Below are 16,605 nucleotides of genomic sequence, written 5' to 3'. Positions count from 1 at the left end.
CTGTGTACCTCATACTGTTTCCTCATTTTCCGACTGCTGCCACCCGACTAATTGTGAGGGTATTCTTTTTTTCTACCAACCAACTTTTTTCTTTTCTTACATTCAGTTCCCACTTTTGTGGCCTTCAAATTATCGAATTAGGTGGTTTTCTTGGAGAAAATTTAGTTAAAACAAGGATTTTAAGGCTTAAAATCTTTCTATTTCTCACCAGAAACCCGTAATAAGAATGCAAAAAAAGAATTGACACGGGTGGGGGTCGAACCCCGGTAGTTTTTGTGCCACAGTCTACCTTAACCACTCGGCCACCACTTTTTTCGGGAAATCGAGTTTTTGACTAAAAACTCAGTTTTTAGGGGGTTTATAGTGGATTTTGAGCATTTTCATGCTAAAATCATTGCATTTTTCTGTGTTCTTAAGTATAGTCTTTGTTTTTATCGAATTTTTTCAAGATTCCGGTGTGAAACCGAATTTCAACATCTTTGAAGTAATTTGTCCGAATTTTTCAAAAATTTTCAATTAATATTTTTCTTTTTTGTTGTGTTCTGCTAAAAACTGACGTATTTTTTTCAGTTTTATCGTCTATATCAACTTTTGACAACGTATTTTTCAGTTTCCTGTCTAATTTCCGTTTTTTATAGTCGAGCGTCGGTTTTTTGAACTCTTGAAGCCCTTTTTCTCTAATTTTTTACCACAATTTGAATTCAGAAATTTCAAAAATACCCAGAACGATTTTGGGCTCATTTTTACCCAAAAAATAATAATTTATCAGCAGATTTTCATGGTTGTATGTCTGTGTGTCTGTCTGTGTGTCCCTGGTGTCCAGATGTCCAAATTGTACATGACTGAATAGCTAAAGTGATGAAGATTCTGAATCTGTTTTTAGATTTTGTATAGGTCAAAAATGGGCCGAGATACATCCCTTGTATAGTTTTTTGCTGACTTTTTCTAAAAATGGTCTCAATTAAAAACTGCTGTATCTCGGTCAGTTTTTGAGCTACATAAAATCTGAAAACATATTCGAAATCCTTATAATTTCAGCTTTTTGGCCATATAAGATTTGCTCAGAAAAAGTCCATTTTCTTCAATACGAAACTAGGACACCTAATCACTCCCTTATCAGCCTTGTATCTCGGTTCATTTTGCTCCCACATAAAATTTGAAACCTGATTCAGAATCCTCATAATATTAGCTTCCTAATCATATAAATCTTAGACATCCGGACACCTTAGGCACTTAGACAGACACTCCATAAGAATTTCAACTTCATTTTTGATTTTTCGATCTCTCTGATCAGTTGTTTTCTTTTTTCTCAAAAGTTTTCCCATTGTTTCTCATGACTACACATTCGTCATGGGTATGTATATTGTGGGTATCGGATTCAGATGATTTCAGTTGACTGACTGAACATCAGAAGCATGGGGGGGGGGAGGATTCAGAATTCAGAAGCTTAGTCAGAATATTCTGTGTAGTTTTTTTATATAATTGGAGTAGGTGAGGTGACTAGTTTTTTAAAAAATACCCTCTACTCGGAGACCCCCCCCCCCCCTTCTATTGTCTCCTCCATTCAGTTGTTGAAATGTACACAAAATTTGTGTCTTTGTTATTTGAATTCCTCGTCTTTTTTTTCGTTTTTTTTTCGGTTTTTTTGACTCTCTGCTTCCTCAAACTCAATTATTTCCACGGTTTCTGAGATTATTAGATTCTTGGATTGTCACCTGCATTTTCTAATTGAAAACTGCAATTTTAGAACTTAGAATCATTTTCAGGTGCCTAGATAGATATTGCAGGAAGTATGTATTTTTAGTGCCATGTGGAAACCACGCCCACTTTTGTCTGGTACTGAAAATGATGGCTTTCAGATCTAGAATACATAGAGAATCTGAAATTCTAGAAAAATTTTGAATTTTTCCTGAATAAATCACAATTTTTAATAAAATTCTCCAGATTTAGAATCTGGAATTTTCGTGTAATTTTAACTTGCCTCCGCCTACTTTCTATCAAAAAAAGGCGGAGCTTCCTTGCAGTGAACATTGAATTAAGCAAATTCAATGTCTGTCGGTCTGTCTGTATGTCCGAATGTCCAAATTATGCATGATTGAAAAGCTGAAATTATGAGGATTCTGAGTCTGTTTTTAAATTTTCTGTTGGAGCAAAACGAAGGGAGATACAACGGTTTTAGTTTAAAATTCGGATTTTCTGAGAGAAATTTTCCTCCAAAACGAAAATCGCTGTGTCTCGCTTCATTTTCAACCAAAAAAAAATCTGAAAACAGGTTCAGAATTCTCATAAAATCAGCTTTTTGGTGATAGAAATGTGGACAACCAGACAATTCGGACACACAGACAGACTGAGATCGACAGCACCACATTTTCAGAGTAGCTGTTCAAAAATCAGTGTTTGTCTTCAACCTAGGTAGATATACGGACACTTTATTCTGTTTTTTAGGATTGCGGTACAGTAGGGTTACTGTAGGCTTACTGTAGGCTTACTGTAAAGCCATGGACCACTATGATACTGGATGCTGAAACCAGAAGGAGATGTGTTGCTATATACATAGATTTTTTCAGATTCTTTATACTTCAATCAGTAGTTAGACATTTTTAAAGGGCTTGACGCTGCAGCACAGTGTATCGAATTCAGAATAAGTTCGAGTTTTATTTACCAAAAAAATATGAAGGCAGTAGAATAAGCATGAGAATTATTATAAGGCATTGAATATGAATAACAAACTATATAAAACCTGAAAATTTTAAAATGTTTCTTTCTTAAAAATACACATCTTAAATATTAACCTGAACCTCTTTTTCAATTATTTCCGTTGTGTTCCCAAGTGGCACAAGCTCAATGCAGCTTAGCAACCGTGCAAACGTACGCAACCATTCACAGTCCTTAATTGAATCATGAATTTGTAAAAATGAACGGAATATACTATAGTGAAAGGTACTTTTTAGAATTGTTTCAAGATGTTCAGTTTCCCTTACCTCGTAGAGTCAAAACCATGAATATGATAATAGTAATAATATAAATTCTAGTATTCAATAAAAATCAAAAAGAGACGGGGGCCACTATTCCGGTAAGTGGCCTTGGGAAGAAACATTAAACTGATATAAAAAGTTGACAAGAACGCTTATAAGGGAGCGAGGGGCGGGGCCTCATTTTTTCTTTCATTTTTACTGTTGAGTCACCGAATGCGTCGCAGTACAATTTTGTATAAAAATATGTAGAAAATTTGGCTATTTTTAGTTAGAAAACAGCTAGAGAAAAAATTCTGGCGCGCCTTTGGGCGCGTCGGTACTTGAGATCGCTAGCAGCGTTTAGAAGAGGTTTATGAAGTCTCTGGTTAAGAAATTAGACGGTTTAAAACCAAACTTTAATAAAAATCCCTATTTTTAACTTTCATTTGTAATAATTGACGGTGAAAACATATTTCCGGTGTTTTGACACACGTTTTTACCAGCTCCACTGATAGTGAGATGAGCTGTTGTCACGGAGCCAGTTTTTGCTCAATTTTTAAACATATACATTTATTTTGTAGATCAAAACCAATTATTTATTTTCGTAGTTGACAACGTTTTCATAGCCCCGCCCACTTTTGAGATATGCGCCTTTAAAGATTTGTTAGTTAAAGTGTATGTCTGTGTGTCCGAGACGTCCGGATGTCCATATTATATATGAATACATAGCTTAAATTATGACTATTCTGAATCTGTTGTCAGAATTTGTTTTGGTTGAAAATGAACCAAGATAGAACGGTTTTAATTTAGAGACTTGAATTTTTTGAGAGCCTCCAAAACGAAAAATGTTGTATCTTGCTTCATTTTCAATCAAAACAAAATCTAAAAACAGATTGAGAATCCTCATGAATTTAGTTATAAAATCATATATAATTTGGACATCTGGACACATCGGACACACAGACAGAGAGTCGTCCAATTCCAGGACACTGTTTTCAAGTTAACCTTCTAAAAATCAATGGGATTCTGTCAGTTTTTGACCTAAACAAAATCTGAAAACGAGTTTAGAATCCTCATGAATTCAGCTTTTCAGTCATATAACCAAATATATCTTATGGAGTTCGGTTGAGCGCGTTTGCTGCATTTTACAGTTTCCAGCTTCAAATCTCTTCCATCTCCTTCTTTCAAACCCAGAAGATGACAATCTCAGTTTATACAAAAGGTCTTCTCCTTTTTCTTTCTTTTTCTGTCAGTCTATTCCCCGGCCGTCTTCCAACAGAGAATATTATTATAAGCATATACATATGAAGAGATGATTCATCTCTTTCTTTTCTTCAAAAAATTCTCCCCTTGCTGCACCGTACAAACATTTCCTTCTTTTCCATTCCCACCCACTATCTTTTCCATTCGCTTTGTCATACCCTCCCTTTCCGTACTATATATTGTTGTACAACACCGCCGTCCGTTTTTATCATCATTCATATTTTTCTATCATGCTATGTAGTACTATATAGTTGGAGTTAGGAGAGAGCATGTGTATTTGTACATAGTGGTCACGATTTGTAGGGGGGTGTTCCAGCTCTAAGTATGGTCAATACAGGGTGATAATCGGATTAGGAGTCTCCCCCCGGGCGGAGGTTAGCAAAGACCAGAGCACAATATTTGAGGTGTAAAATGATAATTGCACTATTTTTTTTTTCAAATTTTCAAGTTGATTTGAGATCGGTTGAGATTGTTTAAGATCGGTTAAAATCGGCTACCTAACTTTGAGATCCCGTCATGGCTTCCATTTTCAACATATTTTTTTAAAATTACATGCATTTTGTAGATCAGACCTAGCTCTCTATTTTTGTAGTTGACAACTTTTTAATAGCTCCGCCCACTATAGAGATATGCGCCTTTGAGGATGCGCGAGCCTTTAAGGATGTGCGAGGAAAACCCCGAGTTTTTAGTTAAACAGCCTTGAAAGTTTCAACCCGAAATATCCGGAATTTTTCTTGATTTTTACTAAAAATAACTGCGATTTTTAAAATCAGCATCTTTGAAATGACCTATACACCAATTAATAACAACATCTCCGCCTTTTTTGTGATATGCGACTTTAAAGTTGGATTTTTGCTAAATTAGTCATTTTTTACGCCAAAATGTAATATTTACATCAAAATAACCGGAAAAAATCCATTTCGGACGTTAAAAACTGTTTAAAACCTGATTTTCCCTGTCGGAAACCACATTTTTAGCAAAAACCCAGTTCGGCCGAACAGGCAGTTTTAAGTGTTTTTCATTATTTTTCTCGAAATTTTATCAATTTTTGATCAAAAACGGTAAATTTTATTAAAAATAACATATTTTTCGATGTTTATTGAGTTCTTTGTGTTTAAAAATGCGGTTTTCCAGCAGAAAAATGTTCAAAAACCAAGTTTTTCATAAAAAAATAGATTTGAAACTTTAACTTCCCGTTACTAAATCAATTTCAGCCTATTTTTTTGAATTCACATGTTTTTTGTAGATCAAAACCAGAGCTCCATTTTTGTAGTTTACAATTTTTCGATAGCTCCGCCCACTTTTGAAATATGCTCCTTTAAAGATGGGCGGCTCTGCCATCTTTAAAAGCGCATATCTCAAAAGTGGGCGGAGCTATCGAAAAATTGTAAACTACAAAAATGGAGCTCTGGTTTTGATCTACAAAATAAATGTAAAATTAAAAATTTTCGGTTCAATAGGGTGCCGTGAGGGGATCTCAAAGTCAGTCAGCCGATTTCAACCAATTTCAAACAATCTTTGAAACTATAAACTACTATTTTCGCAAATTTTTTTTCATTTCACATTTTTCATTAAAAATCTTCTCTCTCCGTCTCATTTTTCATCAATTTCATCTTGCGGAGTAGTCCAAACATTGGTCCCCTTACTCATCAATTTCAATATATTGCCCCCCCCCCCCCCATTTTTTCTAATTTCCTCTTTTTCTTGTGCTCACGGAGCACACAATTTTTTGGTGCTCTGGGAAAAGAAAAAAGGAGAAGAAGTAATAGAATATTCAATTAGATAGAGGGCGCCAGGAGAGCACCCAAACTTTTTCATTCTTTTCACCTTTTTTGAGGGTTTTTCAAAAAAAAGTTAGTCTTGAGACCCGTAAGTTGTCTGTCTGTGTGTCCGGAGTGTCCGGATGTCCGGAATAAAAATGCAAAAAAAGAAAAAAAAGAATTGACCGCAGTGGGGAGTCGAACCCTGGTAGTTTTTATGTCACAGTCTACCTTAACCACTCGGCCAACACTTTTTTGGAAAATCACTCATTTTCAGTTTTTAAGGGGTTTCGAGCGGTTTGGAAGTGGTTTTTTGCAGTTTTCAAGCTATAACAAGTGGATTTTCGCTATTAGAACTGCCTTCTAAGTATGCTTGCTTTGTAATCCCCTCTAAACCTATATGAAACGATTCGGTAGTGAAATAAAACGAAGAAAAAAAAAAACGCGTTTCATCTTTTCCTCGCCCAAAACTATTCCAAAAACATAAAACCACCACACACACACACCGGATTGTTTCCATTTCCTCCCCTCCCCTCTCACTTTTATTTTCCAATTTCATATTCTCTTTTCACAAAACAAACATTCGTTCCAGCCACACACACAATCAGTTTGTGACCTACAACTTATGCGCCCTACCGTACTTCCGGTTTGGGTTGAGGCTTATAAAAATCCAAGAATAAGACGCTCACGAATTTTCAAAAAAAAAAGTTCTGAAGTTTTTTTTGTGAAATTTCAAATTCCACAACTTTACCTTACTGTAGGGATACTGTAGATATACATAGGAATTTGATCTATCAGGTAGTACTGTACCTCACTTATTCTTAAGTTATCTGAAAATGGCTTTCTAGACTTGACAATTAAAAAAATTTTGAAAAAAAAGATCAAACTTTTTGCCTCCAATTTCGATTTGTAGATCAAACTAGGCGTTCTACCATTTTCTAAACTGCTCATTCGTTTTTTTTCCGTTTTCCCTTGTATCTCACTTCACTTCTGTCGTAGATGAAATTTGAAAACGGATTATGAATCCTTGCGTCTTCCGCTTCATTCTTCTTCTCCCAATTTTCCCGATTCTTCCAACAAAAATGAATTTTTCCAGATAAATGCCGCCAACAACATCCACTACACCCACATGCATCCAACCGTCGTCCTCATCGATCGGCGGATTCGGAAAAGCCGACGACAACGTGCGAATCCTTCTGATGGCGTCGGTACGCAATGAGTTTGGCGACACGTCGATATTCTCGCGGCTCGGTGTGACGGCTCTCGGACAACACTATGTGTTGGTTGTGAGGAAGAAGATGTTCGGAGGGTATACGGTAGGTGATATGTCATGAAAATGAAAAAAATATCAATAAAAATGACAAACTCTATAAAAATACATAGAAAATTTGGTTATTTTTAGAATAAAAATGTCCAGATAACTAAATCTTGATTTGAGATCGGTTAAGATCGGCTCCTAACTTTGAGATCCCGTCATGACTTCCGTTTTCAATCAATTTTTTTAAATTTACATTTATTTTGTAGATCAAACCTAGCTCTCCATTTTTGCGGTTGACTGTTTTTTGATAGCTCCGCCCACTATAGAGATATGCGCCTTTAAAGACGCGCAATTCCTCGTCTGGCGCGCCCTTGGCGCGTCCTTACTTGAGATTGGTAGGAGCGTTAAGAAGGGGGTTTAGAACCAGAAAATGTGTGTTTCATGTTTTTTTTGTTAATGTTTATTGTTTTTACTTTTTATATATACTAATCGACGGTTGAAACGTATTTTTCTGCGTTTTTATCAGTAAAATCGACTAAAAATGACCATTTTCAAAAAAACAATTGTTGAAAATTGGCGCACTTGCTACGGAGCCAGTTTTTGCTCATTTTTGAAAATATGTAAGTTTGTTATGTAGATCATGTCTAGTTCTCCGTTTTTGTAGTTGACAAATTTTTGATAGCTCCGCCTACTTTTGAGATATGCGCCTTTAAAGATAGCAGAGCCGACACCCCAGCCAATCTTTAAAGGCGCATATCTCAAAAGTGGGCGGAGCTATCAGAAAGTTGTCAACTACAAAAATAAAGCTTTAGGCTTGATCTAAAATATATTTATAAACTTTTTAAAAAATGATTTGAAATTGGTTTAGTGACAGGGTGTCAAATGTGGAACATTTCTTCAAAAAAAAAAAAGGAAAAATTGGGTTTTTGAACATCTTTAGGTTGAAATACCGCAATTTTAAACACAAAAATTAGAAATATCAAAAAATTTGCTATTTTTAATAAAATTTACTGTTTTTCCAACCATTTTCTTCAAGAAATAGCCGTTTTATAGCAAAAATTGCTAAATTTCGATTAAAAACTTAAAAATTTTCAGATTTTCGAAGTTTAACCGTTTTCAGACCGGTTGTTTCAGAACTGGTGCAAAATAAAACTATCCCGTTTCAAAACCATCTAGCTAGACGGAATCTCAAAATTAGGAGTCGATCTCCACCAATCTTATCTTCCCTACAGTATTTTAAAGGCGCATATCTCAAAAGTGGGCGGAGCTATCAAAAAGTTGTCAACTGGAGAAATAGAGAATTAGGTTTGATCTACAAAATAAATGTAAATTTGAAAAAATTGATTAAAAATAGAAGGCATGACGGGATCTCAAAGTTAGCTAGCCGATCTCAACCGATCTTGCGCCGAAGGCGCCCCAGCCAACCGGTGATGAGTTTAAAACCGTTATATCTCGATTTCAATAGATGCCAATCGATTTCAAATCTCTTTTATTTCCAGACGCACATGATCACGGCCAACATGCGTAACCGTCCATTCATCTCTCCCCCATTCAAAGTGTCCACCGGCTCCCAATCGATCGAAGAATCTCGAGACCTCATCGATCGTCTCACCACGGCTCTCGGCCGCCCGGGAATGTTCAGTTTCGACGATCCACCGATTGGATCTCAATTCCAAGTGGGCAAAGATCTGATTCAATTGGATGAGGTGCCCGTGGAGGTCCATAACAATCAGGATAAGTATTTGGAGAAGGGCGACGAGATATTCTGCGAGGTCAATGTGACCGGAGTGAAATTCTATCATACGGGAATATATGCGGGCGATGGAATGGTTTATCACTTTGTTTGTGATGGACGTAAGTGTTTTTGATCTACTAATTATCCAATTATTAATTTCCAGAAGAATCCGAATCCCTCGCCGAAGCGCTTGCAGTGTTCAGTGGTGTATCCGCACATGTTGTATACGATACGTGGTTTGAGTATGTCTACGCACTCGTCGAGGTGTCAGATGTGCCGCCCAAGATTCTCAGGGCATCACATCCACTCATTTGTAGGAGTGGAGATCAGGTTGGTGTTTAATTTTTTGTTTTTTTTAATTTTTATCAAAATTTTAAAAGTTTATTTGTATTTAAGAGCTCATCACAGAGCTCAAAACTAATTTTTTGAAAATTAAAATTATATGACTGTATAGAACATGTCCAGAGCTTCATTTTTGTAGTTGACAACTTTTTGATAGCTCCGCCCACTTTTGAGATATGCGCCTTTAAAGATTGGTAGCAAAGAGAGAGCGCGCGCGCCGCCGACACCCCAGCTCCTTCGCAGTTGCATCTTTAAAGGCGCATATCTGAAAAGTGGGCGGAGCTATCAAAAAGTTGTCAACTACAAAAATGAAGTGCTAGTTTTGATCTACAAAACTAATATAATTTTTTGAAAATATATTCAAAAATGGGTTAGTGACGGGGTGTTGAAGTCGGTAAACTTTTTAAATTAAAAATTGAGTTTTTGAACATTTTTCAGTTAAAAAACCGCATTTTTAAGTGCAAGCAACTTCAGAAATGAAATTTTCCGTTTTTTCCAGTCTTTTTATTCAAGAAATAAGCATTTTTAACCAAAAATTGCTAAATTTTGGAGAAAAGCTTCAAAATTTCAGATTTTCAAAGTTCCTAACCGCCTAAACCGCCCATTTTTGAAGAAAATTACTACAACACAATACATTTTATTAAAAGAAACACATTCTTTTATGTTTCTATGTTTTTTTCGCTTAAAAATGCGGTTTTGTACTCAAAGAATGTTATTTAAAAAAATGTTCTCATTTTTTCAAAGAAAACTTGATCATCTTTGGCACACCTCCAATTTCAGCTCATTTTCTTTAATTTTATAGCTATGTTGTAGATCAAATCTAGATCTCTATTTTTGTAGTTGACAACTTTTTCATAGCTCCGCCCACTTTTGAGATTTGTGCCTTTAAAGATGGGTAGATGGAAGGCCCTCTTCCGCGCGCCTGGCTTCAGGTTTCCATCTTTAAAGGAGCATATCTCAAAAGTGGGCGGAGCTATCGAAAAGTTGTCAACTACAAAAATGGAGTGCTAGTTTTGATCTACCAGATAAAATAAATAAAAAAACAAAAAAATAAAAAATTGAAAAAAAATTGACCCCCAAGTAGGATCGAACCCTGGTACCCATTCTCATAGCGGTGCACCTTCACCAAGATCTTCTCGTCCAAATTTTCGCTAAAAATGTGGTTTCCGACATGAAAAATTAAGTTTTAAGTAGTTTTTAACGTCAGAAATAGAATTTTCCGGTCATTTTCATATAAAAATCACATTTTGGCGATGAAAATTACTAATTTAGCGAATTCCCAAGTTTAAAGGCGCATATCTCAAAAGTGGGCGGAGCTATCAAAAAGTTGTAAACTGGAAAAATATAGGGCTAGGTTTAATCTACAAAATAAAAGTAAATTCGAAAGAATTGATTAGAAACGAAAGCCGTGACGGGATCTCAAAGTTAGTTAGCCGATCTCAACCGATCTAGCGCAGAAGGCGCCCCAGCCATTCTAATTTTGTTCCAAGCGAGCCAACGTCACGCCAGCCTATCTCAAATCAAAAACTCATTGCAGATCGTAAAATACGCGGAACACCTGCAACGTGAACTCGAAAACTACGACATCCGTCGCTCGAACTGTCAACACTTCTCATCGGAGTGCTCCACCGGCGTCGCCTTCTCCTACGACATGACTTCAGCCTTCAAATATTTCGCGTGTTCCGTTCTGAAACCCACATCGACCGTCGTCAACGCGATGACTCGCTCGAATCGAGATCGATCGAGCTTCGCGAGTAATAGCACGTCTTCTTGACTCTCTGTATCTCACACTATGAGTCGCTGCTCAGCTAATTCATAAGTGCAATGTCTACATAGCCATCGGGTGTAGTTTTTCTATTCCACACAAACTTTATATATAGTCAATCAATCTGTCTCTCAGGAATCTTGTGATATTTTAATTTATTGATTACTTTCCATTTGTGTATAGTACATAAAATCGATATCATTCGAATTTTTCATGAATAAAATTACTTTTTCTCCTTTTTTAGAGGCAAAATTTTCCCGGTATGATTTTAAAACGTCACAGTTTTCAAATGGAACAGTTTTAAGACGGTCAAATGACCAAGTGACCAAAAGGGCAGGGTTTTCAGAACCCCGATTTGAACTACTGTCTGTCTGGGTCTCCGAGATGTCCGGATGTCCACATTATATATGAATCAAAAGCTGAAGTCATAAGGATTCTGAATCTGTTTTTAGATTCCGTCTAACTTCTAAATGGACCGAGATACAAGGCTTACAAAAGAGCGAGCTATGGGCCAGGTGGTCCTACGCCGAGCAAATGCGCTCTAATGAACTTTTTAAAAGAGAATTATATATGACTAGAAAGCTGAAATTATGAGTATTCTGAAAGTGTTCTCAGATTTTAAGTAGCGCAAAAACAAAGCGAGATACGGGGCCTTGAAGTTGAGCAGTTTTTGAATAAACGCGTCAACGTCACCCCGGCGCTGACGCGGCATTAAAAATGAACGCATAAAAAAGTTGTCTGCGTCTCTTCACAGAATAACACAGTCTCTCTCTTGAAGGTCACCCCTCACTCATTCCCAGAGTTCTTTTCAACTTTCGAATCTTTTCCCAGGCTACTTACCGGAATAGTGGCCCTTTTTGATTTTTATTGAATAATAAAATGTATATTACTATTATATGATTATCACATGGATTCTCGGAGGTGAGGTAAGTAGGAAAAACACATTTTTTCTTGAATTCTACGTGTCAAATAACCTAAAAATCTGTCATTTTTGAGTATTTTTACCCCAAAAATCTCATTTTTTCGAAAATTTTTGAATCTGGCCGAGTGGTCAAGGTAGAATGCCTATCACTCAACAGGTCGGGGGTTCGGTCCCCGTGGTGGTCAAAACTTTTTTTTGCTTTTTGATTCTACATGTCAAATAACCTCTGGATGTGAAGTTTTTGAGTAATTTTATCTAAACAATCATCTTTTTTTTTAAGTTTCAGGAAGGATGAGCTCTTTCATTGTCATTGCACTGAATTATCCAACCAACTGCTCACTCGTTCAAAATGGAACCGAAAATCAGGTAACATCAAACTATTTGAGAGCAAATAAATAGAATTTTGAGCGTCAAAAGTAGTTTCAGTTTGATTTCAACAGCTTTTGAAAACACAGTCATGTGATTTTTACATCGAAATAACCGGAAATTTTGATTTCTGACGTTAAAAACCTGAGATAGGCGCCTTTAAAGTTGGAAATTTGCTAAATTTTTCATTTTTATCGCCAAATTGGGAGTTTTACATCAAAACCAGCGGAAAATTCCATTTTTGACGTTAAAAACTATCTGAATTTTGATTTTTTCATGTCGGAAACCTCATTTTTAGCAAAAATTTGGGGCCTGGAAGATTTTGGTTTATAAACGATCATCATTCCGAAGAATACTGCTCCATTGTTGAAGAATTGGAATTGAATCCGGCAAAAGAAGAACGTTTCAGAATCATCAAGATGATTGAGGAACTGGATCTGGATGGTTTGAAACAATTGAGAGATTCGGCGAGGAAGGTGAGAATTTCATTTGAAAGGGAGGGATTTTTGTGATTATTTCGAATATTTCAGCCAACTACTAAAACCATACGCACTCGTTTCTACAACACCAATCTTAACTAACAGGAAATTGTAGAATTCTCCGAGGTATGTATATTGCAGCCATCAACACTTCATCCATTTAGCAAATTACAGAAAGCCAGAAAAATTCCATTGGAAACAGTGCCATCGACTCTGGACCAATATCAAAATCATCGGCGTTTATGATTCGCTTTGCGGTGGCATTCAAACTGATGAGAAAAATGAAAATGAATTGTCCTTTCTTCATGCAGAATGTATTGTTCCCCTATCTTTAGAGCAAATGAAACGTACTCCATTTTTTTCAAATAGTTTATTGTTTTTTTTTGGGGCCTTAGCCTAAAACCGATGTTTCTCGATCTATTTTTGACCTACACAAAAACTGAATACAGATTCAGAATCCTTGCGATTTCAGCTTTTCAATCATGTTATTTCATTTTCAAAATTTGTATTTTATTTTCGACAGAACGTTCACTTTGGAAAACTTTCCGATTTCTGTAACGCGGTTGAAAATGGCTAGCTTTGAGAGCCCGTAACGGTGTTTTAATGTTTTTCAATAATTTACATTTATATTTATGTTTTAGATCATGTCTGGATCTTCATTTTTGTAGTTTACAGTTTTTCGATAGCTCCGCCCACTTTTGAGATATGCTCCTTTAACTACTGTAGGAATGATAAGATTGGCTGAGATCGGTTGAGATTGGCTCCTAACTTTGAGATCCCGTCATGGCTCCCTATTTTGCTCCAATTTTTTAAAACTTACATTTATTTTGTAGATCAAACCCAGATCTCTAATTTTTTGTTGATAACTTTTTGATTGCTCCGCCCACTTTGGAGATATGCGCCTTTAAAGTTGGAAATTCGCAAAAATTGAAGAAAACAGTCATTTTTACCGTCAAAATGTGATTTTTACATCGAAATAACCGGAAATTTTGATTTCTGATGTTAAAAACCTAATTTTCCATGTCGGAAACCACATTTTTAGCAAAAATTTGGACGAGAAGGTCTTGGTCAAGGTGCACCGCTTTGAGAATGGGTAGCAGGGTTCGATCCCGCTTGGGGTCAACTTTTTCTGAATTTTTGTCTACTATCATCATCTTTTGAAAACGCGTCAACGACACCCCAGTGTTTGAGTGTCTGTGTTTCGGCACTAGAAAAGGACGCGTTCGGTGACTCACTTCTTTGTGTCATTGAAAAAAGTCTGCGTCTCTTCACAGAATAACACTCTCTCTCTCAAAGGTCGCCCCCTTCGTTCCCTTAGCTTCTTCTCAACTTTTTTATATCATTTCAATGTTTCTTTCCGTAGGCTACTTACCGGAATAGTGGCCTCTTTTGATTATTATTGAGTACTAAAATGTTTATTACTATTATTAGAACGTATTACAAATCGATGCTCAAAGATGAGGTGAGTCAACAAAAACTTGAAAAATTAAAAATGTTATTTCGTATTTTTATCAAAAATCTTGAATTTCGGAATAGTGATGTGGGTTTTTCCAAATTTTTCCGCGAAAATGACATTTCCCTGTCCTATAATAAGATTTTCACCCCAAAATTCCCTCCCATTTCCAGTCCACCACTATCAAGTCGAAGACACCTGAGGTCCTCCTCACCTGATGATGCAGAAATCGAAGATGCTGAAATTGATGGATCGGAGCCCATGAATCCCACGAGTAACGCTCCGCACGGATGGAGCTTGTGAGTAGGCGAAAATCAAGAAGTGGCTGCAATTTGACTCTATGCGGAATTTTCTTCGAATTTCTATTCGAAAAATTAAAAAATTTGAGATTTTTGATTTTGAATCTGAAAAATCAGATATCTGGCACTCGCTGATCACTTTCAGCTGAATTTCACTCACCAAGTGTGCTCGATCTGAGCACCTTTCTTTCATTCCGAGTATTCTTTCTTCTTTTTAATATATATATATCTTTTAATGTATTTCCTCCTCACCCACGCTCTACATCACGACATCTTGATCTTTCTTATCACAAGCTCTTGCTTGTGTGTGGGAAGATGAAGATGTAACTCTTGTCCTGGACAGATGCTGCAACTCCAGCACTGTCCACACTCTCTAACAATTATGACACATAACATTTTTGCAGACCAATTGAAAGACTTCCCGCGTGGCATCAGAACTCTTCTGATTAAGGCGAGCATCAAATTCAAACTACCGGACGGACATCAACAGTGGACAATTCGACAATTGGACACTAAAAATACAACTTCTCCAGTGGACAATCCGAAAGATTGGACACTAACGTGACAAGCGCTCTCGGTACGTGACTTGAGAAGAAATGTTATCGAAGAAATGAAGAATGAAGAAGGATCTGAAACAAAATGCATTGTGATTGAAAATGGACGCATTTTTTGTTGCCAAAAAGATTGTGGACAAAGAATTGAATACTGCGAATCTTCGAAACCTCAAATAGGTGAGTAAATTAAAATGTTCAAACTATGCCATTTGCATTTCTATTTTACTGGAGATACATTCACCATTGAAAAACGGGTGGCACCCATTTTCATAGAGAAGGGGGCGTGGCTCCCAAATCGACAAATATTCCTGAAATTTACAGGGTGTATAGAATAGACAGAGATCTTCAAGTTTGTAGTTGTCCACTTTTTGGTATGAAGCCGATTGAGGCAGCTCTTGAACACTCACTAGGAATGGTCTCCGAGTGACCGCGGAGTTATGGAACGTGGTCTATATCATTGGAAAGCTGAGAAAACGCTGATTCCAAATATATACTCAGTTTTTGCTCTCGATGTCTGGTATTCGAGAAAAACAAGGTCAAAGTTTGGAAAAATGTCAAAATATTGCCACGCAACAATTGCAAAAAATTACAAAACAATTCACTGTTTTTCCCAACTTTGACCTTGTTTTTTTCTCGAATACCAGGCCTCGAGGGCAAAAACTGAGTATATATTTGGAATCAGCTTTTTCTCAGCTTTCCAATGATATAGACCACGTCCTATAACTCCACGGTCACTAGGAGGCCTTCCCTAGTCAAACACTTTGGAAATCATTGGGGGATGTGCTTACATCATTTCCAGAATAGCTCAAAATGCCTATGTACTCTCAACTTGTTTTACAGAAAACGGCAAAACGATAGACGACCGCTGGAATTGGAGAAATTTAAAAGAAACATGTAAATTTTTTGTCCTTTGTAATAAAAGTGAACTCTCTTTTAATAAAATAATTTTAAAATTAATAATGTTTTCTTTTCCCAACTCAATTATCGCTCATGTCCACACCATTCGGTTTCTAAATGGCTGCAAAACGTCCTGTTCTGAAAAATGGAACGAAACTATGAAACTGTTTGAATTTCCAGAAAATTTTGAGCATTTTAGTGCTTTGAAGAGCCAAAAAATATAAATTATGACGAGAGTGTCGCTTTTCGCGAGACGAAACTCGCAAAAATCCCGGTTTCCCGGTTTCGGCTCGAATCGGTTTGTCCCGATTCGTCTCGCACTCTGTCTCGGTTCGGTTCGGTTCGTCTCGATTCGCAGTCTACTCCCAGTTTCTAAATTCCGTGGTTGAAAAACGTCCTGCTTGTACAAAACTATAAATTTCAGATTTTCCAGAAAATTCGTAACATTTTACTGCTTTGAAGATTCAAAAATCTTCATTTAGACCCCCTCATCCTCTCATTCCGGCATTTTCTTTTCGGCTTCCACTCTCTATTCCGTTATCCTTTATAGGATCTGTC

At 36.6% G+C, this 16,605-nt stretch overlaps 2 protein-coding genes across 2 annotated transcripts; one reads left to right on the top strand and one right to left on the bottom strand.

Annotated features, from left to right (window-relative positions):
- Positions 1-7,077: 7,077 nt before the first annotated feature.
- On the top strand, positions 7,078-11,086 carry GCK72_007831 (uncharacterized protein; the record flags this gene model as incomplete). The annotated part of the gene is made up of 4 exons (XM_003094279.2): positions 7,078-7,293; positions 8,735-9,089; positions 9,134-9,300; positions 10,850-11,086. The coding sequence occupies 4 exons, from the start codon at positions 7,078-7,080 to the stop codon at positions 11,084-11,086; spliced, it is 975 nt and encodes a 324-aa protein (XP_003094327.2).
- On the bottom strand, positions 8,714-9,037 carry GCK72_007832 (uncharacterized protein; the record flags this gene model as incomplete). Its single annotated transcript, XM_053726478.1, has 1 exon — positions 8,714-9,037. One exon carries the CDS (start codon positions 9,035-9,037, stop codon positions 8,714-8,716), a length of 324 nt encoding a protein of 107 aa, XP_053590672.1.
- Positions 11,087-16,605: the final 5,519 nt, after the last annotated feature.

The sequence above is a fragment of the Caenorhabditis remanei genome, chromosome II (genome assembly GCF_010183535.1).
Source record: "Caenorhabditis remanei strain PX506 chromosome II, whole genome shotgun sequence".
NCBI classification, from domain to species: domain Eukaryota; kingdom Metazoa; phylum Nematoda; class Chromadorea; order Rhabditida; family Rhabditidae; genus Caenorhabditis; species Caenorhabditis remanei.
The sequence above is the reverse complement of the archived record's forward strand: the minus strand, read 5'-3'. Positions and strand labels throughout refer to the sequence as shown.